This window comes from Peromyscus californicus, unplaced genomic scaffold (genome assembly GCF_007827085.1).
Source record: "Peromyscus californicus insignis strain IS unplaced genomic scaffold, ASM782708v3 Scaffold_6__1_contigs__length_162567912, whole genome shotgun sequence".
In the NCBI taxonomy this organism is placed as follows: domain Eukaryota; kingdom Metazoa; phylum Chordata; class Mammalia; order Rodentia; family Cricetidae; genus Peromyscus; species Peromyscus californicus.
This window is the reverse complement of record NW_026294584.1, coordinates 157462682-157489158: the sequence shown is the minus strand read 5'-3', so window position 1 is coordinate 157489158 and position 26477 is coordinate 157462682. Positions and strand designations below refer to the sequence as shown.

At 45.3% G+C, this 26477-nt stretch overlaps 1 protein-coding gene across 5 annotated transcripts in view; it reads right to left on the bottom strand.

Moving 5' to 3' along the window:
* Positions 1-26477, bottom strand: part of Irag2 (inositol 1,4,5-triphosphate receptor associated 2) — a 54856-nt gene that overhangs the window by 21239 nt on the left and 7140 nt on the right. The window contains exons 2-9 of one of the 5 annotated variants that reach the window (XM_052721383.1): positions 20980-21057; positions 19243-19339; positions 17421-17565; positions 16775-16856; positions 6880-6926; positions 6718-6782; positions 6469-6567; positions 5557-5627 (exon numbers count right to left, since the gene is read on the bottom strand). In XM_052721383.1, the coding sequence (XP_052577343.1) occupies positions 5557-5627; positions 6469-6567; positions 6718-6782; positions 6880-6926; positions 16775-16798 (306 nt within the window). In that variant the 5' untranslated portion in view covers positions 16799-16856; positions 17421-17565; positions 19243-19339; positions 20980-21057. Of the gene's footprint in view, positions 1-5556; positions 5628-6468; positions 6568-6717; positions 6783-6879; positions 6927-16774; positions 16883-17420; positions 17566-19242; positions 19340-20979; positions 21058-26477 lie in introns of all 5 variants that reach the window. The other 4 variants (XM_052721384.1, XM_052721381.1, XM_052721380.1 and 1 more) reach the window with 4 other exon arrangements.

The window sequence follows — 26477 nt, the reverse complement described above, 5'->3', positions numbered from 1 at the left end:
AAAAAAAAGACACATATTGATCAACAGAATCAAATTGAAGACCCAAACAAAAATCCACATACCTATTGACACCTGATTTTTGATAAAGAAGCCAGAAATACCCACTAGAAAAAAGCCAGCATCTTCAACAAATGGTGATCAAACTGGACAGCTGCATGTAGAAAAATGCAAATAGGAACCATATTTATCATGTGGCACAAAACTCAACACCAAATGGATCAAAGATTTCAACATAAAACTAGATACCCTCAACTAGACAGAAGATAAAGTGGGAAATAGTCTTGAACTCATTGACACAGGATATTTTTCCTGAACAGAACACTGATAACTCAGACACTAAGAACAACAATTAATGAATGGGACCTCGTGAAACTGAAAAGCTTCTGTAAGGCAAAGGACACGGTCATCTGGACAAAGCGGCAGCCTATAGAATGGGAAAAGACTTTTTAGCAACTCCACATCTGATAAAGGGCTAATTTATAAAATATATAAAGAACTCAAGAAACTAGACATCAAGAAAACACCCCAGTTTAAAATGGGGGTACAGGTCTAAACAGAGAATTCTCAAATGAGGAAACTCAAATAATTGAGAAACACTTAATGAAATGTTCAAAATCCTTAGTCATCAGGGAAATGCAAATCAAAACTACTTTTGAGATTTCATCGTACACCTGTCAGGATGGCTAAGATAAATAACACAAAGGACAGCTCATGCTGGAGAGGGTGTAAGGCAGGGACTCATCCATTGCTGGTGGAGTGCAAACCTGTATAGCCACTGTGAAAATCAGTGTCCCAATTCCTCAGGAAGCCAGGAATTGATCTATGTAGTGGGTAGCCATTCCAGCTTTGTCCTGAAGTTCCAACCCCCATTGAGGCTTCGGTAACAGTCACGCCTACAAGGTGGGGCTGAGAGAGGACGCTAAAGACCGGAGATCCAGATGCGCGGGCTCTCTTGGTTTCTGGACCCTGGACGCTGGAGGTGGAGGTAGACCGAGCAGAGTTCTCCAGAGAACACCGCTGGACTGCGCTACACCTTTCCTAGACCCTGTAAACTATCCCTTCACTTGTAAGTTACCCCACAAAATAAACCTCCCTTTTAACTATGTGGAGTGGCCATAATTTCACCAATAGATCTATCTCAAGATCCAGCTATACCATTCTGGCATAGACCCAAAGGATGCTTCATCCTACTACAGAGACACTTGCTCAACCACGTTCATTGCTGCTCTATTCATAATAGCCAAAATTGGAAACAACCTATATGTTCTTCAACAGAAGAATAGATAAAGAAAATGTGGTACATTTACATGATGGGATATTACTTGCTGTGGGATATCTTTCTGTATGCTGTGAATATGCGTTACTTTCATTGGCTAATAAATAAAGCTGCATTGGCCTATGGCAGGGCAGGATGGACCCAGGCAGGAAAATCCAAGAGGAATAATGAGAGGAGAAAGGAGAGTGGGGGAGACGCCAGCCACCGCCCAAGGAGCAACAAGATGCCTGCAGACTGGTAATGCCATGGCCATGTGGCAACATATGGATTAATGGAAATGGGTTAAGTTGTAAGAGCTAGCTAACAAGAAGCCTGATCCACAGGCCACACAATTTGTAATTAATAGTAAGCCTCTGTGTAATTATTTTATAAGCGGCTACGGACCACAGGGCCAGGCAGGACCTAAGAAACACGGGACCATGGGGCCAGGTGGGACTTATAGCTACAATTATTCATCTATTTAAAAAAAAAAAGAGGCTTGCAGGTAAATGGAAGGAGCTAGACAAAAATCATCCTGACTGAGGTAACCCAGATCCAGAAATACAAATATGAAATGAATTCACTTATATGTGGATGTTAGTTGTAAAGTCATTAATAAGCAAGTAATCTATATAATCACAGAGGTTAGGCATATAGTATGGAACTAGGGGCTTTTGAGCAGCACAGTTCAGCTGAGAGGCTTCCAGTCTGAGGAAACAGGATCAGCTGAGGAATTGGCAAGGTGAGGTAGCTGTGGCTTTTTCTGTTTCTCTGATCATTCAGCATTCACCCCAATACCTGGCCCAAGGTTTGATTTTATTAATAAGACCTTCTAAGATTTGTGCTACACCAACTGGACATCTCTTGTCACCAAATGAAGCTTCCAGTATTGGAATAGGTTACATCTAATTGAGTTGTTGGCCAGATGGGTCCCATGGGAACTCCCAAACTAGTATCACCAAAACTATTGGCTGATGTCCACAAACTGATGGTCAGGCCTTATTGCTGAAGACAACACTTGCACAATTCATTGAGTGTGGAGAAGTCGAGCTGGTGCCTGCCTAGATCCTTCACCCCTGTAGACTAGTACTCGCAGCACTGGAAGGTACTCTGCACACTGCCGAAGGAGTTAGCAAACCTCAACCCAACTGCAGAACCTTCAGTCTACAATGGTGGCCTGACTACAAGATGTGCTGGTGCAGTAGAGGCACACAGCTTGTGGGAGTCACTAAGCAAGATCTGACTGGATTTAAAACCTAGCCCATGAGATGGAATCCATCCTGACATGCCTGAGTGGCCAAGAACCTAAGATTAGATAGGCCAGGGACCTACAGGAAAGCCAAATACTACCGTTCTGTTAAAATGACTCCGAATGACATTCTGCTACACTCATAGATCAGTGCTTGATCAGCCATCAGCAGAGAAGCTTCCTCCTGCAGCAGATGGGAACAAAACCAGAGACTCACAGCCAGACAGTGTGGAGAGAGTGAAAGAGCTTGGAACACTCAGCCTTAAATGGGATGTCTCCATAAAGCCCTCCCCTCAGGGACCAAGGAACTCTGCAGTAGAGGAGGTGGAGAGTGTAAGAGCCAGAGGGATGGCAGATACCAAGGAAACAGCCTTCTAGACACAGAAGGTCTGACACATGCGAACTCAGAGACTGAGGCAGCATGCACAGGGCCTACAGGGGTCTGGACCAGATGGGGTCTAGAGCTGATTGGAGGAGTGGACACTCACCCTGATCCCTAACTCAGAAGCTAACTCCAACTGACAGCCACTTGAAAATGAAAAATTAGTTTCCTCCAAGGTAGTCTTACTGGGGAAGCAAACTGCTCTCAAGGGCAGGTCCCGTGCCCACCAGAGACAACACAAAATGAACTCGGGGCATCTTTGCAGGTTCTTTGTTTCACAATGTGTCAGGGCTTTTGTATTTTATTTATTTTTTACTTTCTAAGTCCTTTGGTATATATCATGACTTCCTTTTTGTGCTGTGTGATCCCTGTGTGTGTGAATGTGTGTCTCTGTGTCTCTATGTGGTTCTTGTTTCCTTGGCTTTTTTTCTTTTGTTTAGTCCTATTCTGACTTGTTTTTGCTTTATATTATTTTATTATTATTTCTTAGATACTTGTTTGTTCCCTAACAGGAGACAGAAAGGATGTGGATCTGGATCAGAAGGGAGGTGGGGAGGATCCTGGAGGAGTTGATGGAGGGAAACGGTAATCAGAATATATTTTATGAAAAAAAATCTAATTGCAATAAAAGAAAAAGGAAATCAACCTAAAAAGACTAGTGTTTTCCATAAAATGTAACCAGTACAGCAACACAGGCGAGCCCTTGCTTACTCTCATAACCAGTAAATATGCTCGAGTTTTTCCATCTCTCCTCCAGTGTAGCACAGGCCTTCTGTCTGCCTTACCCATGCATCCAGGAGCTGTTGCTGTGGCCTCCATTTGCAATTCTTCATCTCCCCACCTGGGACCAGGACCCCCCAGAAACCAAACAGAACGCCTTCCATCTGTATCTGACTGGATCACAGCAACATCCAAAATGGTCTACAAATCACTCCTTCCTGAAGACTGCGGCTGCCCCGGCTTCCGTCTAAGGACAGCCTCCCACCATTGTGTGACACTGGCCCTTCTCAGTGATCCCCAAGGTCAAAGGCTCTATTATCCTTGAATATGGCAGTGTATGTACACCTATGATCCCAGCACTCAGGAGGCTGAGACAGACCTCACAAGTTCTAGGCTAGCCTGGGCTACATAATAAGATCCTATAAGAAAATAATAGCAATAATAGATGATAATAATATATTCCATATCCTCAGTACTTTCAGCCTGCCTGCCAGTCCTTGGGAAATCTCACCCACACACTTGCTTTTCTGTCTGATGACACGAGTGTGTGTCTCCTCCTTGGGTGGGTTGATTAAGTTGTAAAATCTTCTTGCAGACTCCTGATGCCTTGCTCTGACCTGAAGCTTGATGGTGTCACATTGGGTTTTTTTTTTTTGTTGTTGTTGTTGTTTACCCTTCTTCCTTCCTCCCTTCTCTCATCGTTTACTCTTATAGGTTAAACTCTAACCCGAGCCCAATATTGTCTTGTCCTTCAGTAATTCACAGTAATTTACTTTTAGATCTCCTGTCTGTCACCTCCTCCTGTCTCTGAACTATGACAACAGCGCTGGAACTTGTTCCATCCCCGCCATGGTTGTTTTTATAAACTGTCATTCTTAAGATGTCTCCAGGACTACCTTCCTTTGAGATGAGAGGAATCCCCGTCCACACCCAGGAGAGTCTCCACAAAAAACTAAAGGTCCTGACTTTACTCCCCTCTGCCCTTTTTAATCAGGGGGAAACAGAAGCATCTAGGATCAACATTGTGCCCTAGGATAATTCTAGATAACATGCCCGTCAGCCGTCAGTCACCCCATCCCATTTAGACTTTAACATCGTTATCGACCTCACTGCCTCCAAATCCTCATGCTGTGGCTTTCCTGAGTTATCTGCACCGATCCTTGGTTCTTGATACCACACTGAGCTGGCTACAATACTTAGGTATGCAGCCTCCCAGCCCCACGTACACAACAGAGGAAGTAATGTGTAAGAAAAAGTCTTGGAGGACCATGCAGCAGGTTACCCTTGGACCACTCGTGCAGGTGACAATGGACCTTCACACAGACAACAAAAGGAGAGAAACACAAGCAAGGGCCGTGAAGAATCATGAAGCGAGACTGAAGTCTCAGGCTAGCCTTCAGCCTTTCTCACTCGGGGCGGATCTTCGTTCACGAAAGGAGTTTCCCTGCTCTCTGTGAGTGCTTCGTGCTAGGCCTATGATGCCATGTCGCTCTCACAGCGCCTCCCCCCATGACCATTTGGGCTTTCATCCCAATCAGTTCTCTCAAACCACTAATCTCATATCCTTGACTATCTGCTTCTTCACCTGATCAGCATCACACACACACACACACACACACACACACACACACACACACACACACAACCTTACTGATCTGTGCAGCTGTATGCAATAATGCATTTACCATCTTATCTCTGATGCATTAATGAGTGAGTGAATGAATGACAATCAACATAAAGCAAGGCCATCCTCACTCAGGCTCATCGTCAAGCTTATCCAGGTCAATAATACCCTGACCATGTAGTTAAATTCTAGTAACTCCTATTTCCTTCCTAATATCTTGAAACAGTAAAACAAGACTTTTAAATAGCATTATGTAAATTCGAAGGGACAGTTGGATCCTCATTGCTTGTCACTGCCTTTACTGTTACCAAGGACGGTTCCCTCACCAGGTGTGATGCAGCCTTGTCCGAACTCATGGAGTCTCGGCATGCAGCATTCTCGGGAGCTGGGCTGGTGCCTGTGAGAAGAGGAAACACAGTGAAGGACTGGGGGAGCAGTGACGATCAAAAGAGGAAGAGAGGGAAAGGGTGGTGCTGTGGGTAGACCAGCAAACAACAAAGGCTGGCATGTGACAACAGCAGATCGCTCCAGAGCGCACGCATGTCTGCCAATGCAGAACCAGGGATGCCGCGCCGAGGCCTTCCCCCAGTCTGCACGAGTGGCCTTCCAAACAGAGGGTGTTTCTCTAAGCCTTTCTTGGGCTAATGCTCCCTTTTTCTGCTAAAGGTCTTACTGATCAGTAACAGAGCTACGTAGAGGAAGGAGAAGCGGCTACGAGTTGGCATTCACATAGCTTGACAAATAGTTTTGTAAATATGCAAGGCTGGTAGTGATCCTAACGTTCTGCTAAAGCATGGACACTTGCAAACATCAGGTTACCAGGCTGAGGATAGGGACACTTTGGGAATGCTCCGTCATGCTTGGGAGTCTGTCCATTTTTGCACACACTGCAGAGAATGCTGCCTACACTCCCTAACACTCAGTACTTTTCCCTTCAAGAAACAATAGCCCTTTGTAGTGTTGTAAAAGACTACAAGAAATAAGAACAAAAGAGTTATCAATTTCTTTTGGAAAATATGATTTCCCCCCATTGAAGTTTTATTTTTCCTTAAATTTTAGAGCTGGGACTGATATGAGGAGACCTAACCGAGTCTAACCTGCTTCTGCCAGATGGCAATATTTAAGGCCTGTTATATTGTAATTTTTCTTCCGTCGATAAAATTGAAAGAAAATGATGGCACCTTCCTTCATACACCAGAGCTGCCTCCCAGTTGTCCTTGAGCCCCTCGACAGCGTACCTGGCATGGCAGAGGCCGATCTTGCTTCCTCCTCCTCCTCACAGAGGGATCTGCAGTCAGGTTCACCAGAAGTCATGTGCAAAATGTCCGATCCAGATTCTGCCAACAGGAAGAGGCTGACAGCATGAGAGCTATGCAAAAGAAGCGTTTACCTGGGCTCCTTATTTGCACACCCCTTAGCAGGCCGCCAAACGCCAGGGCTCCGTTTGTGAGAAGAACTCCAATTTTTCCCGCCCCGTCTCTACTCACCGCTTGACGTCACGGTGCTCTCTGAGGACGAGGTGTGGTCAGCGGATGGCTGTGTGAGATGCTCCCTGACGAAAGGATACAAGAAATACCTTCAACATGGAGGGCAGACAATCCCTTTGAAAACCAATGGCATGCACACCCAAGTTCAAGAGCATGGCAAACCTGAGCTGCGGCAAGCTCTCAGAATACAAGTGGCCAGCACCATTCTCCTGCGGAACAAGGAGACACGGGGTCAGTGATTTGACAGTGTCCGTCCCAGAAGGGCAGCTTTAAGCAAACACCCCCAACAGTTTTAAATGAAGCCACTAGTTACTGTGCTCTGGGGGAGGTTTTGGGAATGGAATCTTACAGGGAATCTTCATACACACACTTCCTCACAGACGTTCTCACAATATCTCACTGTAAAGAAAACCTATAGATCCTTGAGCAAAGCAAATTCCAAACCCCAAGGGCAGGTGGACTTTATTTCACACACTCACATCATGTTCTCTTTACAGGGGATGCACTACCTGAGTGTGACATTTTTATTTAAGAGACCATTACTCAGCATTAAACTTTTGACCTGAAATGGCTCTTAGGCTTCTTACTAGATAAATTATACGTTTTAGATTTAACCCATATCACAGGGATCTGATAGATTACAATCACAACAGCATCCATGACTCCATTCAAAGGGGGCATTACTGAACTGCCAGGGCAAGTTGTAAAAGTCTCATTTGAACCTTTAAATTTATGTTAGAGAGGAGTTGGTGTGCTACACTAGGATTTATGCATACGCTTACTCTCTTTCAAAAGGCAAAGGTAGAGTATTGTTCTGGTCCAGTGCTTCCTTTTAAGCCCTGGGCTCTTCCTGTGAGCTTGCTCTGGTTGTTACGCATTTAGGAAGGGAAACTGACTTCAAAACTGCTATCATTCTAGCATGTCTGAGGCAGATGCAAACAATGTGAAATGAAAACACACATAACTACATGCAGGTGTGCATAAACCGTAAGCCCAATTGGATGCAGAATCGTCAAAGGCTATAGCCAAGGGCAGGCTTCTACAGAAGGATGCTGCTTTCAAGAAAACATTGACCAGAGTCACAGAAAGCCTTAGTGAGGGCTTGGGTTTGTTGTTTATCTCATTGTTGGTTTTAGCAGTCCTGACCAACCAAGAGCCTTGGCCACACCAGGCAAGAGCTCCGTCACTGACCTACTCTCAGTCCAGAGGTCTATGTCTATTTAGTGTTAAAATGTACAAATGCCAGGGGTGGTCAGTGGACTCAGCAGGGGAAGGTGCTCGACGCCAAGTCTGATGACCTGAGTTCAATCCTGAGAAACCACTGGAAAGAGAGAAGTGACTCCTGGGAACTGCCTCTGCCCTCCATGTGTATACTGAAACGTACATGTATTATCTCATTTCCCAAAACTCTTATACAGAGGGTTTTCAGGGGGAAATGCAGGAAATCAAGGCCAGGGGAGAAAGAGTCTAGCAAGAGCCTGAGAAGCAGCCAGCCTTCTAAAGTACACTAAACTAACTATAGCGGCTTCTCCACTGCAGAATACCTTTGAGTATGCACTGATGCAGGGTAGTGGGGAAGAGAGTACTTCAACTATTTAGACTGATAAAGATTTAAATATAAACATGGGCTGGACAGAGGGCTCAGCAGTTAAGAGAGCTGGTGGCTCTTGCAGAGGACCTGGGTTCAGTTCCCAGCACCCAATGGTGACTCTCTCCAACCTTTAAGTCCATCTCCAGGGGATCTGACACCCCTTTTCCAGGTCTGCAAGCACCTGCATATACATGCACATACATTCACATGGACACATAATCTTTTAAAATTTAAATATTAATTTTAATGTGTTTACCTCAAATACAAAAGAAAAAAAGAAATGTTCAAATTTGAAAAAATAAGACTCTGTATCACTGCTTAAACTCCTGTTTCATTTCTCCATGGCTTTTATTGATTTTTGTTCTTGCATTTTAACATGTTTGATTGACAGCTGTAGATACCTACACATTTTGAGATGTTTTGCTCCATGCAGAGCTTGCACAGCCAGCTGGGGTAGTAATCAAATGTTGAAGAATTGTACTGCATCACCTACAGGTAGTTCAGTGATGTTGGCCCTATCTCTACTTAAATACATAGTGATTACAATTTTATTTATAGTATGTATATGAAACGAAGCTATAAAAACTGGAGAAGATTAAGTATCATTCCATCCCCTAGGCAATCACAGTTCATAAAAGTCAAGAATTGATTTCTCTAAAGGACATTTGAAATTCCTCAACAGACCAGCGTGTCAGCACTGGTCTGCTGCAGTACTACCATAGCCTTGTCCCCTGGAGCCTTGATGCTCATGCTTGAACGAAGTAGGAAGAAGTGTGTTCATGTTCCGAAAGTGGGAGAAAGGCAACACACAACTTTGTTTTAATAAGCCTTCTAGTTAAAAAGCCTAATTGTCCTGTTTAAAGCCAAAACACAACTATAGCAACCATGTAGATTTGTCCCTATGTGTTACAGACAAGTCCCATCTGTAGGGTTCCCCACAGCACCCCCTTGTATTCACTTGTAACCTTAGACAGTGCAGTCAGGGGGGCCTCGTCTGCACAGTAGAAAACCTTCTGTCTCATGCTCTGAAACATTCTCAGAAGTGTTTTGGACAAATGTCAAATACTTACTGACTACACAATGTCCTGTGTGATCTGAGAGAAACCTCAAAAACTGAGTGGCCATCATCTCCCTCTGGTCCTGAAGGGTTATGGTAGAAGCAATCGGATTTAACTCTCAAGTTGTCAATCTCTATAAATCCCAACCATCAGGTATTGACACACAGCAGAACTCAATCCTAACCTATCATAAGTGTAGCCCAGCAACATGCTGATCCATCCCATGAGAATAACCAGAGTAAAGGGGACGGACTTTTGTTCTTCACTTCAAATCTGGGGTTGTAGTGCAGGAGAGTTGGAGAGAAAGCCTTCTAGACGACTATGTACGTGAAGTGGGATAGGAGTAATTTAAACCTCATTTATACCGTTATCCCATGCTCATATAAGACCTTAACCCCACCACCAACCTTGTGACCTGGAGAGACTGTGAGGGAGAATCTACTAAACATATTTTAAAAGCAAAGAAAACCAAGAAATAGAGTAAATTCGGGTGGGAGACTGACTTACTTTTGGCAGACCAGCTCACTCCATGAAGCGAACACCCAGGAGGAATGTTCTCCATTCTCAGACAATCTATTCAAATAGAGACCTGATCCTATTTACATGAAAACCCAGGCCCCAGCCCTTGCTCTTGTGAGCAGGAGTTAACATGGGGTGGGGTTGGCAAGGTATGGAACAAAGTGAGACAGTCTCCTATGGGCTGGGTCAGCAAACACAAGCTGCTCTCTCTCTCTCTCTCTCTCTCTCTCTCTCTCTCTCTCTCTCTCTCTCTCTCTCTCTCTCACACACACACACACACACACACACACACACACACACACACACACACACAGAGAGAGAGAGAGAGAGAGAGAGAGAGAGAGAGAGAGAATCTCAATGTGTACATGGAAAAATAAATAGGAAGAACAGTAGGAAAAGATGGGATTTTAGAAATTCATTACCCTAGATAATCTTCTAGGGTGTTTGTTGTCAATAAAATGCTGCTTTAACTACAGTCTTATAAATGGAAATGCTCCCCTGATGGACAGGTGTTGCCAATATAATTTTACTACTGAACTGAGTTTAGATAGCTAATGCTAGTCAAATTAACAAGACAAAAAAACAGGCAGCCAGAGTTCATACAGACCCAAGACTGGACTCTGTGTTCATTTAAATTCTCCGAAGAGAGCTCGACTGAATTGGGACAGAAACAGACTTAAATTTCCTTATTTTTCCCCCTTTGCTTTCTAACCAGAAGCTCACCACACCCTCAGACCTATGGGCACACCCAGCGCTGAAAGATTCACTTTGAAGGAGTCAGTATCAGCACGGCCCGATCCTGTAGCTGACAATGTGATTTATTCTCCAAGGTTATTAATACTGTGCCTACACACAGCCTGAGAAAACAGGACAGACAATGGCCAGAAGATCCCCCAGACAGTATTATATTGATCCCTTCCTCTGCCTCAGTAACTCTGCTCTCCCAGTGACAACCTGTCTCATAGAAACAAGTCACGACATGAAGAGAACCAAAGGAAGGAAAACCAGTTAAGGTCTTCTAAACTATAAGGACAGACTTTCATCTCCAAGTTCTTTGCTCTTTGAGCGGGGGAGGTAGTCTTTGAGCTTAATGCCTTTGATCATTCTGACTCTGTGTCAAAGCCACAGATACTATTGGTAAGCATTTACTGTGAAGCCAGGATGGCGTTGGAGAGATGGCTCAGCAGTTCAGAGCACTTGCTGCTCTTGCATAGTACTGGAGTTTAGTTCCCAGCACCTTTGTTGAGAACCACACAGCTGCTTGAAACTCTAGATCCAGAGGAGTCCCCTCTTCTGGCCCCTGTTAGTACCCACATACACGGTGGGTCGGGGACACACACACACACCCCTGGTGTAAATCCTCTTGCAAAGGACCTGTGTTTGACTCCCAGGACCCACAGGGTGGCTCACAGCTGTCTGTAATTCCAGTCCCAAGGGATCCAATGCTGTCTTTGGGCACTACATACATGTGGTATACATATACACAAGCAGCAAAACACCCATACACATAGACTTTTTAAAAATCTTTAATGTGAACCAGCAAATCCATACATGTTACCAGGGGTCTTTGTAGGCTCATATCAGAGACCAGAGAAAGAAAGGAGCTTCAGTTGTTTCGTTTTGAGGCAGGGTCTTACTATGTAGCCCAGGCTGGCCTCGGATTCAGTCCACCCTTCCTGTTTCAGTCTCCCAAGTGTTCCATCATGGAATTCCCTAATTCTTGGACATTCAGGGCAGAAATAAGTACCTAGCATGTATCCAGGTTTGCAAGGTTCTCAGAGAGCAGCTGCCTGCTCTTCAGCCCAGCGGAGAAGGCAATGGCTGAGGAGAGGCGGGCAGCAGAGAAGGAGCTATTGCTCAGAGAAGTCACTGTGACCCAGGAGGACCCTAAGGAAACGGACTGTGGAGGAAGCAGTGGAGCCTGCGCATCTGGAAATGCCACTCACACTGTGCCAACAGGGCACCCTCTGAGAACACCCAAGTGTACAATGGTCTATTGCTGACAGAGGAAAGGGGTTGGCACAGGCTGAGGCGCAGACAGGCTTGTGGGCAATATGGCCAACAGGCAATGGTTCCAAAGATGTGTGGGAAAGAAACCACCTTACTCAACAAGCCCAAAATCTCTATGTCCACCTGAAGCCAACAGACCTGAAAGGTCTGAGTTCTGGTGACTCCCCTAGAGATGCCAGTCAGAGGATCCAGGAATAGAGATGCTTCCCGGCTCATCGGCAGTGGTCACAGCGTGCCACTGTTTTCCCTCTGTGTGGGGTCTACTTTGTTTCTATGAGCCAGTAGGCAGGAACTTAGCTGTGTAGACACATATGTGCAGGAGCGTATGTAATATACATAGAGGAGTGTGTTTGTATGTATGCATGTGGATACTCAAAAGACCTTGCAGAGTAACACCCCCTTTCACAGGGGACACAGATTCAGACAGATACAGCCACATGTACCAGTTCCCACAGCTAATACATGGCCAGCCTGCTCAATTCCAAACCTCATTCTATGTGGCTAGAAATTAATCAATGAGTAGACAGTAGGATGAGCTTTCCTGCACTCATCATGCGATTCCAACAGCCATACATGGCATCCAGCCTCCTGTCATCTATTTTCTCACACACTAAACCACCCCCATGTTGCTGTGGAATCCCGGGAAACACATTTCCTCCAAAGTGCTTAGTATAATCTCTCTCTGCTTCTCTCGTGGGTCCCTAAGCGAGTTCTGTTCTCCTAAGAACGTCCCACACGGGGTGCCCAAGCACTACAGGACACCCCTTGGGACTCTCTCCTTGCCTGACTCCTTCACCTACTCAAAGACCTTCTCACGAACACCAGTGTTCAATTTCATCTTGTATTATGACAGAATTTGAAATGAAAGAACAGAGCTTCCTCTGAGGATGTGAAGAGAACTAGGAAATGAATCCTGAGCTTTAGGAATGCGAGTCTCAGCGCAGCGACCTGGCTGAGCCCTCCCCGTTGGTGTTCCAGCCTGCAGCAATGTCAGAGTGGACACTCAGGAGGACAAGACTTCGTCTACTCAGGTTGTCGGCTACACACTGATTAGTGACCAAAGAAGGATCCTCTCTACAGGGCTAATAACCCCCAAGCCTCAGGTGAGCTGAGAACTCTAGACAGGGTTGATTACACTTTCCTCAGAAAGCCAGGACCTGGGGAGCTCCTGGGAAGAGGGTCAACATACCAAAATCCTGTTGGTATCTACGATGGAGGCCTCATGTTCTTTTTAAAGGACAAACTGCTTCTGTGTCCCCATCTAACAATATCCACCAAGCTTATTGCCTGATACAGGACAAAAATAGGAAACTGAGGCCAGCAAGATGGCTCAGCAGGTAGCCTGACAACTTGATAGGAGTCCCTGGGACCACACAGTGGATGGAGAGAAATGACTCACTTCCACACGCTACCGTGACATGAGTGCGCACAGTCACCACCACCACCCCCAGACAGATAAATAAATAAATACAGTGAATGACCACAATGTGGCCAGAATATAGCTGACAGGAAAGAGAGACCACGGTTCCTAGGGCCTTGAGTCTGGTGAGGTGGTGCACACTTAGAATCTCAGCACTCCCAAGGCTGAGGCAGGAGGATCAAAGTCTTTGGATAGTCTAAGCAGACAGTGAGTTCTAGGCAATGTGAACCATAAGAGTCTTCTAAAAATTACCTAGTCAGGATTAGCAGGTGGTACAGCAGGTAAGAAGCCCGCTGCCTAGCCTACGACCCGAGTTTGATCTCTGGACCCACGTGGTAGGAGAGAATCAACTCCTGCAAATTGCCCTCTGACCCCCACTCATGTACTGTGGTACATGCACCTCCCCACTTGAAAAAAATGTTTAAAAATCTAATTAATTTCAATTTTAAAATGAGTTACTGAGGCCTCAGAAAGGGGGTACAAGAATCCAGAAGGAAGGGATTTTTGGGGCCATGGGTTGGCTTTTCTGGAGCACACCCTAGGTAGCCCAGGGAGACCTGCCCTTGAACCCCTAATTGTGAGTAATCTCTCCCTCGAGAAGCAGAGATTTGGGAGCACCAACATTTTGTGTCACCACAGAAGGCTTGTGAAGCAGTTGGTATTTGAAACCAGCCTTGGCAACCGAACAGAATTTTGACAAATGGAGAAACACCAGTGCTCCAGGGGAACGCCCCAGACGGGGCTACATGATTTACCGTGACAGTACACCCTCCTGGTTTCACTGAGGTATGGATAACCACAACGTAATGCTGGGAGAATAAAGGTAGAAACGCAGGTGTGACAAGTGATAGAAGAACCCGGGTATGAGGCAAGAAGTTCATCATAAGGTTGTAGAGATGGACAGAGATCCATGGCTTACAGCCAGGAGTCAGGGAAAGGCCATTGCCATTGTGTACTTGGACGAACATGGATTATGGGCTCTGTTCCTGTTTATTTTGTGCTTATTTTAATCCCTGTACTCATTATTCATGAGAACACTAAGAATTGGAGCTTACCATTAAATGCTCAGAGGTGGGGTGGCGGGTAAAGGGGGGCTTTGGAGGATGTGTTCAGAGAACAAGGTGGGGAGAGGTGGAGGAGATGGCAATCTTAGGCTGTAGAGCATGTATGGAGAATAGAAACCTGGGGTGACAGTGTGGAGAACTGGTAGTTTAGGCCACTGTACAGCTGACAGACTAAGACAGCTTCTCGGGGTTGTAAGAAGGTAGTGTGAGCCTCTGCAGGGGACCCAGACATTCTTCCAGCAGCATGCTGGAAGACGTTTCTACTGTGATTCTGGGGACTCCTATTTCTAAGTGGATGTCAAGATCACAGATGAACAACTCAGCCGAGACCCCATGGAATGGATAGCCATATCCTGTCAAGTGCACAAAGCAGTTATCTCTCAGCCCTCAGACCACCTTCCGTCCAGCCATGAGTGACCGGCACGAAGGAAGTGCCTGAACTCAGTGTGCTAAGAGGGGACGCTGAAAGCCCGGGTCCTTTGAAGCTCCGGGAAGCTGAACTTGAACTTCCTAGTTGAATCATCTTCAAGTGGTTTAACTCCCTCAACTCCGGGTGTCTCCTTGGCCACTCTGGCAGGTGGAGAGGGTTACCTCGGCATGTGGAAATGCTTTCCTGCACTGTGCCTGATGCTCACTCACGCTGCTTCTTCCCTCTTCGTTGTGAAATTAGCACCCGATAAAAGGGAAATTACTAACAACCAAACATCCTGTAAGTGGCTAAGGTCAACTTCCTGTATTAAAACTTCAGAAGAATGCTAAGTAATAGCAAAGGGGAATTGTGTCCCTTTTCTCTCTTGTCCTTAGCTTCTCAGTAAGATGGGTGCCAATAAACAGAAGTCATGTATAAATTATTAAATATAAAATGTACACATAATTATATATCAGAAATTATATAAAATATATAAAAGTAGGTGCATGCACTTAACAGGAAAATTAAAACAACTCTTAAAAGTGAGTAGAAAAAGAAGAACTAGCTTTAAAAGTGGGCCTCTGATCTCAGGAGACATATTTACATTGAAAATAGAATGGCCCACAGGCACATGCAAAGATGAAATCATTCATTAGAGAAATGCAAATGCAAACCTCCGGGCTCTCGCTTTGCATTCTCTGAGCTGGCTACAGTCATACAGTGTTGGTGATAATGTAGAGAAATTAGAATCCTCAGATGCTGATGGTGGCTAAGTAAAACAGTACAGGCCATGGAATCTGTTCTGTAGATCACCAAGACATTAAACACGGGGGTACCACACGAGATGCAGCAATTGTACTTGTGGGTCTGTCTACACACAAAAGCATTTTAAACAGTTTCTACAGAAACTTATGCACCAGTATTCACAGAAGCATTGTTCCCAACAGGCCAAGGAGCTACTCAAATGTCCATGAGCCAGAGAGGAAGAAAGGAGACATCCACACAGCAGGGGTGAGGACCTGACGTGGACTAAACCCACCAATCTGATGCTCATAGAAGCAATCAGGCCCAAGAGGCCAAACTGTGTCTGTTTCCCTGTACAAGAGACTTCCATGAGAGAGAGACAGGTCTCTAGAGAAAGAAGGTTGTTGGTTGCCTAGGGACAGAATGTGGGGACAGAGGACTAAATGTGTGCATGGGACGAGTGAGGGAGTGACCAAGTGTTGTAATGTTATGGCATTTCTCAATTCTGTGACTACATCTAAAAAGGCAACCAATTGCTTGGTGTGAGAGTTAAGAATGATGGACTGGCAGATGCTGAACACAAGGAAGGCATCTTGTACATCTATTGGCCTGGGGTGATTACATAAGGACCTTTCTGAAATGGTTCACGCCACTGTCATCTTTAGAGGAGTGCCATCAGCACCTGCCTTTGGCAATGTGTACTCTTTGATACCTAGTCCTGATCTCAGTTCCTGGAAAGTCATTACCATCCGAGATTTATTAAAAGCATTAGCAAAATTAAGTAACAAAACCAAGCTCTAACACAAACTTCAGCATACTCCACCCAACTCTCCCTTAGTCATTCAAAGCAAAGCTTGTTCTTATTTCTATTTTAGATTTGTTTATGTGTGTGGCTGTTTTGCCTGCCTGTGAGTATGTGCACCACAGAGGCCAGAAGAGTGTGCCACATTTCCTGGAACTAGAGTTAGGGATGGTTGTAAGCCATCATATGAGTGCTGGGAATTGAACCCAGGTCATCTGTGAGAGCATTCTGTGCTCTTAACTAGTGAACTATCTCCAGCCCATAACCCAAATGATTGAATTTTAACTTCCTGGCTTCAAAGTTGGATATTTCTTATGTACGTGAGTTCTAGGATGTCCCATAATATTTCTTATAAAGAAGGAGAGGAAGGAGGAACAGCCTCCAAAGAGGACTAGAACATGGTAGTGCTGAAACCGAAACAGATCGTCATCCATACTCACTTCTACGCTAAGGTCCTCGTTCATCCTGGGGCAGTCTAGATGTTCTGGTCCCAAGATGGAGCCTCCTGTGGGGAGTGGACACCTGGTGGTAGAGAAAAGCTTGACCTTCTGCAGGTGAAAAACTGCAAATTAGCAGGGACCAAACTATGACATAGTTCCCAGCACCCCTCCCCCAGGTCAGCCAATTTCTAGTCAAGCAGGAAGCCTCTACCTCCTTCAGAGAGAAGTTACTAAGGACAGAAAAGCTAACCAAAAATTAAAATGTGACATTTGCAATTCAAAGTCTTGTTTCCTCCACTCAGGAGCAGAAAGGGCTCTTGCTGGGGAGTTAATCCTGCCACCCCTATTGATATTCAGGTGTGTCCCAGAGATCAGTCTTTTGGCTTTTAAAGGCAGGTGAGGACAACTGAGGCTTGCAACTGGGGTGCAGGGCAGCAGACAGGCATGATGTCCATGACTCATCTCAGTTAAGTTAGCGGTAAAAATGTAGTGTGTTCTGCAAAGCAGTCTCATGAAAGTCAAAAGCAATATCTGGATTCTAAACTGTACTCCTCAGAGAGCTGGAGGAACTCCATCAAAAAACAGCAAAGAGATAATAATATCAGATAAAATACAGAAGGTGGGACCACAGCTGTGATTAACTTACTGGGGTGGTCTTGTCACATCCAACTCTCCATCCGCCTCCTGCTGCGGGGGTCTTTCACTTGGAGCATGGGCTAGCTTTTTGACACGTGAGACAGATGCCAGTTCTAGCCTTGAAATTGCTGTAAGGCCGTCAAGACACAAGGCATCTATTGCAGGAAGGAATGAGGGTAGAGGTGAACTTCCCATTCAAATTGTGTTAAAGATTAAACTCTTTCTCACCTAAGCGATTGAGTGCATCGAGTCTGAAAAAGCGAAAATCAATCTAATTCTATTAACATTTTATCCTAGTTATGTGGAGGTAGAAATATCCAATATTTATTAAAAACAGACAAACAGCGACAAAATGAACTGGGGCATGGGGAAGAGGACAGAAAACCTCTGTCCACTGAGCAACTAGCAGGTCCACAATCCACAGCCAGCAGTATCACAATCAGTGGCCTGCTTTCATAGTGAGGTTTACTGGAGCACAGCTGTGGTCACTCATTCTTGGACCATCTGTGACTGCTTGTCTATGTTTCAGCAGTGGTGCTGAAGAGTTGCCATGGAGACCATGTTCAAATTTTGGTTCAAATTTTGGAGATTTTGGTTCAAATCCTAGTTTTGCCTCATGCAGGTGGTGTATTTGTAGATAAATTAACGTCTTCACTCAGAGCCCTAATAGACTTGTGTGTAAAGGGACATACGATCTCAGGCAGATTATGTTTGATGTTCCCTGTTTCTTCATCTTTAAAAGGAGAACTGTAGGCAGGAGACATGGTGCTGAAGAGCATGTGGTGCTCTTGCGGAGCCCCCAGTTTGGGCTCCCAGCAGCCATGGCTCAGGATCTGTAAGTCCAGTTCTGGAGGGATCTGATGCCGCCTTCTGGTCTCCATGGGCACACATGTGGTGCATTTACAATCATACATATAAAATAAAATAAATTTTTAATGAAAAATAAAATGGGCCAGGAGCCAGGGAAACAGTTTGGTGGTGGAGCATCATTCAGCATGTTCTGTCTCCAGTCCACAAAAGTCAATACAGTAAAATGGGAAATACACTAACATCACCCTATGGGACCATGGTGAGGACTAATGAAGTTATCAGGCACACTAGAACACAGGATGCAGCCGAGGTTTCCGTTAATAAAATTGGCTTAAAGCACCGGTCTAGCCCGACATCCCCATCAGCAGTGGCTGCTCCTCATCTGGTTTCATGATTCACAAACCACTTTCTTTATGCTTCTTCTTAAGTTTGTCTTGAGCACAAACCACAGCAACCCTCAGTCCTTTCAGAGCACACTCGGCTCTGTCCACCGTCACACACAGGCAGGGCTGGTGCTGTCTGGCTCCAAGTTGTTCTCAGGATGCTGTCCTTTTACCTTTGGCCTGGCTGCTCAGATCAGCCCCAGGTCCCCACCTCATCATTTTTCCTTCATTTCCTGCTGACTCCTCTAAATGCACCCTAAGCTTTGGCTCCACAAATGAAGACGAAGCTTGCGTGTTCTGCCTTCTCTTTGGAGTCCTGGTTTTCTGTCCACACTCCAGCTATCAGAATTATTTCAGCATGTTCTCAAAGCCGTCTCCCTTCCCCCACTACTTCATTTCTCCCATCTTCTAGGGAATGTTTTCTGGACTCAGGTCTTGTTGTTTTAGGATTTGTTCTTAATTATATGTAATGGTGCCCGGTATAGAGTGGATGTTCAGGTATGTATTAATTGAATCCATAGACAAATATCCAATACATCTCCCTGGACAGATATCATTGTTATCGATTATTGTCTCTCTGAAGAAACCCCTCTCCACCTACGAGTGGGCAGGAGTGGGGAGGAGCATGTCCACACTCACTTAGCAGAGGAGTACTCTGGAAGGAGTCTTTCCAGGTCAGGGGTACCTGATGGGCGCTTCCTTTTTGCCTCCTCTGTGGTTGGTGGCAGGACTGCTTCTGAACAGAAAAGCAGCATTATTAACTGTCTAAAGGAAAGCTCCACCCCACAGTTCTCAAGATAATTCCCTCAGCTCAAGACAAGACTCATGATGGCAGGGGCGGGGCCAGGACGGGACTGTGGCAGGGGTAGGGCAGGGGCGGGACAGGGCAGGGGCAAGGGTGGGGCGGGGGTGGGGGCAGGGTAGGACAAACATGAAGTTAGAGTGGGGGTAGATCTGAGAGGAGTTTGGAGGGGTATGAATATGGCCGAAATATATCACATGAAATTCTCAATTAATAAAAATACTTTAAAAAAAAAAAAACAACCAATAGACAAGTGCCAGAGGACAGTTGAGCAGAGCACCAGCTACTCCTGCAGAGGACCCAGCTTTTGGTTTCCAGCACCAACATGGTGATCCACAACCATCTATAACTCAGGTGCCCAGGGATCCAACGCCCTCTTCTGGCTTCTGTGGGCACTGCATACATGTAGTGTACAGACATACATGCAGGCAAAGCACCATACACATAAAATAAAAACAGACAAAATTTCAAAGAAAAAAGTAGACAGGATGTGACTGGTCCCAAGTGAGGATGTTACAGAGCAAAACTTTCAGACTTCTACCCAGAGCCTCAGCACAGAAGCAAATCTGATGCTTATTCAAGCCTGGCCCAGAGGTGCAGGCTTAGAGTTGTAACACCTCGGAGGCAGAGGCAGGAACATCTCAAGTTCAAGATTCGCCTGGGCCACAAAGTGGGTGTAGGGCCAGTCTGGGCAACTTAGTGTGACTCCGTCTCAAAATAGAAAGTAAAGAGACTGGAGATATGGCTCAAAGGTACAGCCTTTGCCAATATTCGTGAGGCCCCAGAGGTTCAATCCCATGCACTACAAACAGACCCAGCGGTAGCAGCTAGCAGAATGCTCACACATCACCAAGTCCACACAATCCCACTTAGACAGAAACAAGACTTTAGGGAAGGGGGTGGGAGTGAGGGGCAAGTCCATCTACATAATGCCTCATGGTTCTGTAAGCAAAAGGCCGTATCACTACCTCTTATATTAGATGGTATAATTAAGAAGGAAAAAAAAAAGAATCTATTGCTTGTCTGGTAATGTTTTGTAGATAAGTAGCATATTTAGATTTCTCAGCTTTTTCATACATACTGAATGATTTTTTTTAATTATTGTTTTTTTTTGTATGTGGGTATTTTGCCTGCATTTATATCTATGCACCATGGGAGTACAATACCCGAGGAGGTCAGAAGAAGGTGTTGGATCCCTTGGAAATGGAGTTATAGATGGTTGTGAACAGCCATGTGGGTACTGGGACTCAAACCCAGTCCTCTGGAAGAACAGCCAATGCTCTAACCCCTGAGCTATCTCTCCAGCCCCTGTCTTTCTTCCTTTCTTTTCTGCATAGTTTAGGGTATTTTTGTTTTGAGACAGACTCTCACTATATAGCCCTGGTTGGCCTAGAGTGCACTATATAAATTGGGCTGTCCTCATACTCGCAGAGATTAGCCTGGTTCTGCCTCCTCAATGCTAAGATAACAGGTGCAATCACCATGCCTGGTTTGAACTACATTTTATTTTTATATAATAGCTGAATCACAGTCATTACCTAAGTAATTAAAAACAAAACAAATCTCATGCTTACCAATTTCCCCTGTAGAAGTCTATGCCTCTCTGTGCAGGACAGGGGATCATAGTGAGGAGACCCCTCATCTAAAAAGCCCTGTTGAGAGACAATGGTGGAGTATATTAAAAGACAGAATACAATCAGAAGCACAAGACACACCAGACCTTGGCACATGCCCACAGCCTCAAGTGACTGAAAGTGAACAGTTTCCATTACTATTCTTTAAGGGAACACGTTGGTAACTACAAACCTCCCATTGTAGTTTCCTCATTATTTAATCTAGAAGTAAAATCCAAACCTTGAATAGGGAGCTAGATGGCTTGACACTGAGACCCTTGGGTGGAGAACAAAGAAGTCTGTAGTGACTCACAGAGGCCATGATAGTGTCTATTAAATCTTTAGGGAGTGGCTGAGACAGATAAAGGCACTTGTGGTCAAGGCTGATGACTTGGAGCCCTGGAACCCACACGGCAGAAGGAGAGAACTGACTCCCACAAGTTGTCCTTACTATGTACAGTCACAGGTATATACACACATATAAATGTAAGTTTCTAAAAAGTTAAAACATATATAGTCAGAAAATTGTGGTCTTAATTCAACAGGATGGCATCTGCCAACCATAACTAATGCTGAAAACGCCATTATTTTGGGGATGGTTAAACTAGTCTTGAATTTTTGATCCTCTGGCCACCAGCAGAGGACTGGCTACAGACATATGCATACCACATGTGTCCAGGCTTCTTTGGGCATGGATCTTTCAAGCTCAGTGTACTGCAGGGGCACTTTTAGGTGCTTTACCTAATTTATATAATTTTTTTTTGGCTTGAAGGTGTCTATATCTTGTTTATATTTATAGTATGTGCCCTGAAAGAACTATATGCAAATATCACCTTTTCTTTCTTCTACCTCTGCCTTTCTGTGCCAAATTTGTTCTCCCTTAGGCTCTTCATTTATGAACTAATGAGGAGATTCTCCAAGTTTCATGATGGAAAGAGATGTATTCTACTTTAGGGTAGCGTCAGAGTGGAGTTGAGAGATATTTTAGCAGTTAAGAACACTTACTGTGCAAGTATGAGGCCTGGAGCTCAGATGCCAGCATACAGGTAGGAAGCTGGACATCCCACAAACACCTTTAATGCCAGCTCTAAGGATCCAATACCCTCTTCTGGACTCCAAGTGTCCACACATGTACATACACCCATTCAGACGCACATAGGAATGAATGAATGAATCTTGAAGTCAGTGGTTAAGTGTACCCACTGCTCTTCTAGAAGACCTGGGTTCAGTTCCTAGCATCTACCCAACACTTAGAACTGCAACTTCAGGTCCCAGGGACCCAGTGCCCTCTTCTGGAGTCCTCAGGCACAAGGCACACATACATACATGTAAACAAAATACTCATACACACAGGATAATTTTTTAATTTAAGAATTTATAAACATTTTAAGAAATGAACAGTTTGAAAGTTTAACAAATCAAAGAAAAAGGGAAATAAGCCCTACAGCCTATTCAAGGCTGGAGAAGCGGCTCCATCAGGAAAATACTTGCCTCTCAGGCTTGAGAACCTGAGTTCAGATCCCCAGCATCCATACACAAAGATGGGTGTGGTGGTGCACACTGTAATCCAAGTGCTGGGGGCAGTTCAGGAGGGTCACTGGGGCTTGCTGGCCAAACTGGGAGCGCTTGGTTCAATGAAAGACTTGTCTCAAACAAGTTGGTTTGAGTTGGAGAAGAGATTGAAGAAAACAGATCACACACACACACACACACACACGCACACACGCACACGCGCACACGCGCGCGCACACACACACACACGCACGCAAGCACTAACTTTTAAAATTTTTAAAGGAAAATAGAAAATCAGAGACTGGGATGTAGCTCAGTGGTAGAACACTTGCCTACCATTGACAAGTGTGTGTGATACTCGGATTCCATCTCATGCGTGGAAATACAAAACAAAACAAAGCTGCTATAGGCATCATTTCATCCAAACTCCTACCACTACGGAGATTTCCCATTACACCTCTGATGGAGCCCAGGACTTGGGAGTTCTAGGTGGAGCTGGATTGTGAGAACATTGAAACCCACAGGATAGAGGCCATGACTCTAAACTGTGAAGCTAAGTTCAGACTTCAGGAGAGTGCTCACTTCCACATACTGCTCTCTGGAATTAAAAATGCCTTTCTAGGGCTGGAGAGAGGCTCAGTGGTTAAGAGCACTCACTGCTCTTACAGAGGACCCAGGTTTGGTCCCAGCACCCACGTGGCTGCTCACAACCATCTGTAACTCAGTTCCAGGGATCCGATGTTCTCTTGTGCCTCTGCAGGCAGCAGCCACAGGCGTGGTGCTCAGACATATGTGTAGTCAAAACACTCACACATATAGAAACACAAATAAGTAAAAAAAACAATATCTTCCTAAATTGTTGTGGAGGTGCACACCTGTAATCCGAGCATTTGAGAAGCTGAGGCAGGTGGATGACAAGTTCTAGGCCAGCCTGGGCTACATAGGGAGACCCCAACTCAAAAAGCACGACTTTAATCCCAGCACTCAGGAGGCAGAGGCAGGCAGATCTCTGAGTTCTAGGCCAGCCTGGTCTATAGAGAGAGTTCTGGGACAGCCAGAACTACACAGAGAAACCCTGTCTCAAAAAGAAAAAGAAAAGAAAGAAAAAAAAGAAAACCCAAATCATCCAAACAAACCAAAGCAATATAAGACAAAAGTCATCTTTCTAATGCCCAAAGCCTATATACCTGACAGCTAAAAACTGTTTTCCAGTGACTCTTAAAGCTTTATCCCTCAAATGATGGAAATTGGGGAAAACAACTATTCAACTCTTTACACAGGAATGTTAGTTGATAGCCCATACTCTTTGAATCACAGCCAACAACAGGAAAATAAACCCACTTAGAGTAAGGACACATGCCCACTTAGGGACACATGTGTACATGCAGAAACCAGAGAACAATGTCTTTCTGATTCACTCTCCACCTGAGCTTTTGAGATATGTTATCTCATTGAACCTGGAGCTCACCAGTTTGGCTACATTAGCTGGTGTACAAACTGGTGGGGTCTTTCTACCCCTGTCCCTTCCTCCAAACCTCCCCCCCCCCCCACCCAGTGCCCTCCACTGGTCTCCCTCCCAGCTCATGTCCTTCATTTCTGGCTTGTCCCCATCTCTACTTGAACTACAGATGTGCATGACCACATCACGCTTTTATACTGGAAGTTTCGGGGCTTGGACTACAGATGTGCATGACCACATCACGCTTTTATACTGGTGTTCCAGGGCTTGGACTACAGATGTACATGACCACATCATGCTTTTATACTGGTGTCCCAGGGCTTGGATTACAGATGTGCATGACCACGTCACGCTTTTATATTGGGTGTCCCGGGGCTTGGATTACAGATGTGCATGACCATGTCATGCTTTTATACTGGGTGTCCTGGGGCTTGGACTACAGATGTGCATGACCATGTCACGCTTTTATACTGGGTGTTCTGGGGCTTGGACTACAGATGTGCATGACCACATCACGTTTTTATACTGGGTGTTCCGGGGCTTGGATTACAGTCCTCATACTTGCAAAGCAAGCACTTAATCAACGGAACCATTTTTGGAGGGGGCGGGGACGGGGGGTCGGGGGTGGGGTGGGGCGCGTGCAGGGTCTTGCTACATAGCTCAGGCTGGCCTGGAATACTGTGTAGCCCAGCATGGCCTCAAACTGGACACTCTTACCTCAGGCTCTCAATGCTGGGGTTATGGTTGTGAGCCACCATGTCCTGGAGACCTCTTAGCTTTGTGAAACTGTGCTCAGTGTAGGGAGACACAGACCTATCCTCCCAGCTTACAAAGAGTAGCCAATGCTTCCAGAAGTCTCCATTGGGCCTTCCAAGTTCACATAGCTTCATAAAAACAAACTCAGGCTTCCCTCAGTGCTACCAGCCCAGTATGTGCTGCAGATAGGGTGTGAGCAAGGGTGACATCATCTATAAGGCCCATCTTTGATGACGCATCTGAACTGCAAACTTATTTCCACAGATGGTTCACACAACGAGTAGCGGCAATTTCCATATTTTCCATATGACAAAACAGACTGGACGATGGCCCTCGGTTTGCATTCTGCTTTGCATTCTTCTGCGGATGGGGAGCTGCAGAGTGTGGGACATTAGGCTTCAAGAAGAACCAGAGCAAACAAAGGCCACTGACCCTGCTGCTGCCAACTGTGCTGTGAAATGTGCCCAGACATCTGTCTCTGATTCCCTGCAAGAGGGAAGCTGGCCTAAGCAGCTTTCTAAAGGACAACACAGTGACTTCCAGACAAAGGCCTTCTACTTCATTGGCTGCTGAAAACCAAAAGCCTGCCTACCATTACCAGAACTGCAGTGTTCATTATCAATGATGCCCACACCTCCAAAGAACATCTTCACAACACAGTACATGCTACTGGGGGAAAAAACCAAAGTCATGTTCTGGGCATTAAAAAATAGCCAGGTGGTGATGGCACATGCCTTTAATCCCAGCACTCAGGAGGCAGAGCCAGGCGGATCTCTGTGAGTTCGAGGCCAGCCTGGTCTACAGAGCGAGATCCAGGTCAGGCACCAAAACTACATAGGGAAACTCTGTTTTGAAAAACAAACAAAAAACAGAGTTGGGGGGCTGGTGAGATATAGTTACTTCTGTGCAAGAGAGAGGAGAGAGAGGGAGAGGGAGAGAGAGAGAGGGAGAGAGAGAGAGAGGGAGGGAGGGGGAAAGAGAAGGGGGAGGGGGGGGGAGGGAGGGAGGGAGGGAGGGAAGGAGGGAGGGAGGGAGGGAGGGAGAGAGAGAGAGAGAGAGAGAGAGAGAGAGAGAGAGAGAGAGAGAGAAAACTGACTCCAAAAACCAGTCCCCTGACCTCCACCAGGCATGCTGTGGTATTGAGTGTGAGCACACATAGAAACTAAGATATATACATCAGAGTGGGGCTGGGCGTGAGTCTCAGTGGTGGAGGCTCCAGGCTCTGGGTCTGCAGACCAGAAGTAGCACTGAGGGGAGTGCTCGCCCCACAGCATTCACAGCACTTCCAATGGGGAAAAACAAAACAAAAAAACCATAAAACAGAATAAGGGTTTAATTCCTAGTGCCACAAATAAGTAAATAATTAAAATTTTAAATCAAAATTCATCAACAAAGAAACTATTCCTGATTACTTGTGTATCCATTAATAAACAGACACTTTGAAAAGTAATGACCAGTCAGAATATGAGAAAAGCAGTCAATGTTACAGTTACCTACAAATACAAATCAAGATCAGTGTTGTCCGAACTGCAAACACTGAAGTTGGGGAGCTCAGACCCTCAAACAGCACTAGGGGCGCCTGAAGCACTCAAGAGTGGGATGCATTTACCATTTTTATTTTATGTGTATGAGTGTTTTGTGTTGGTGTATGTATGTGCACCATATGAGTGCAGTGCCTGTCTAGTTCAGAAGAGGGTGTCAGATCCCCCTGGAACTGGAGTTACAGATAGTT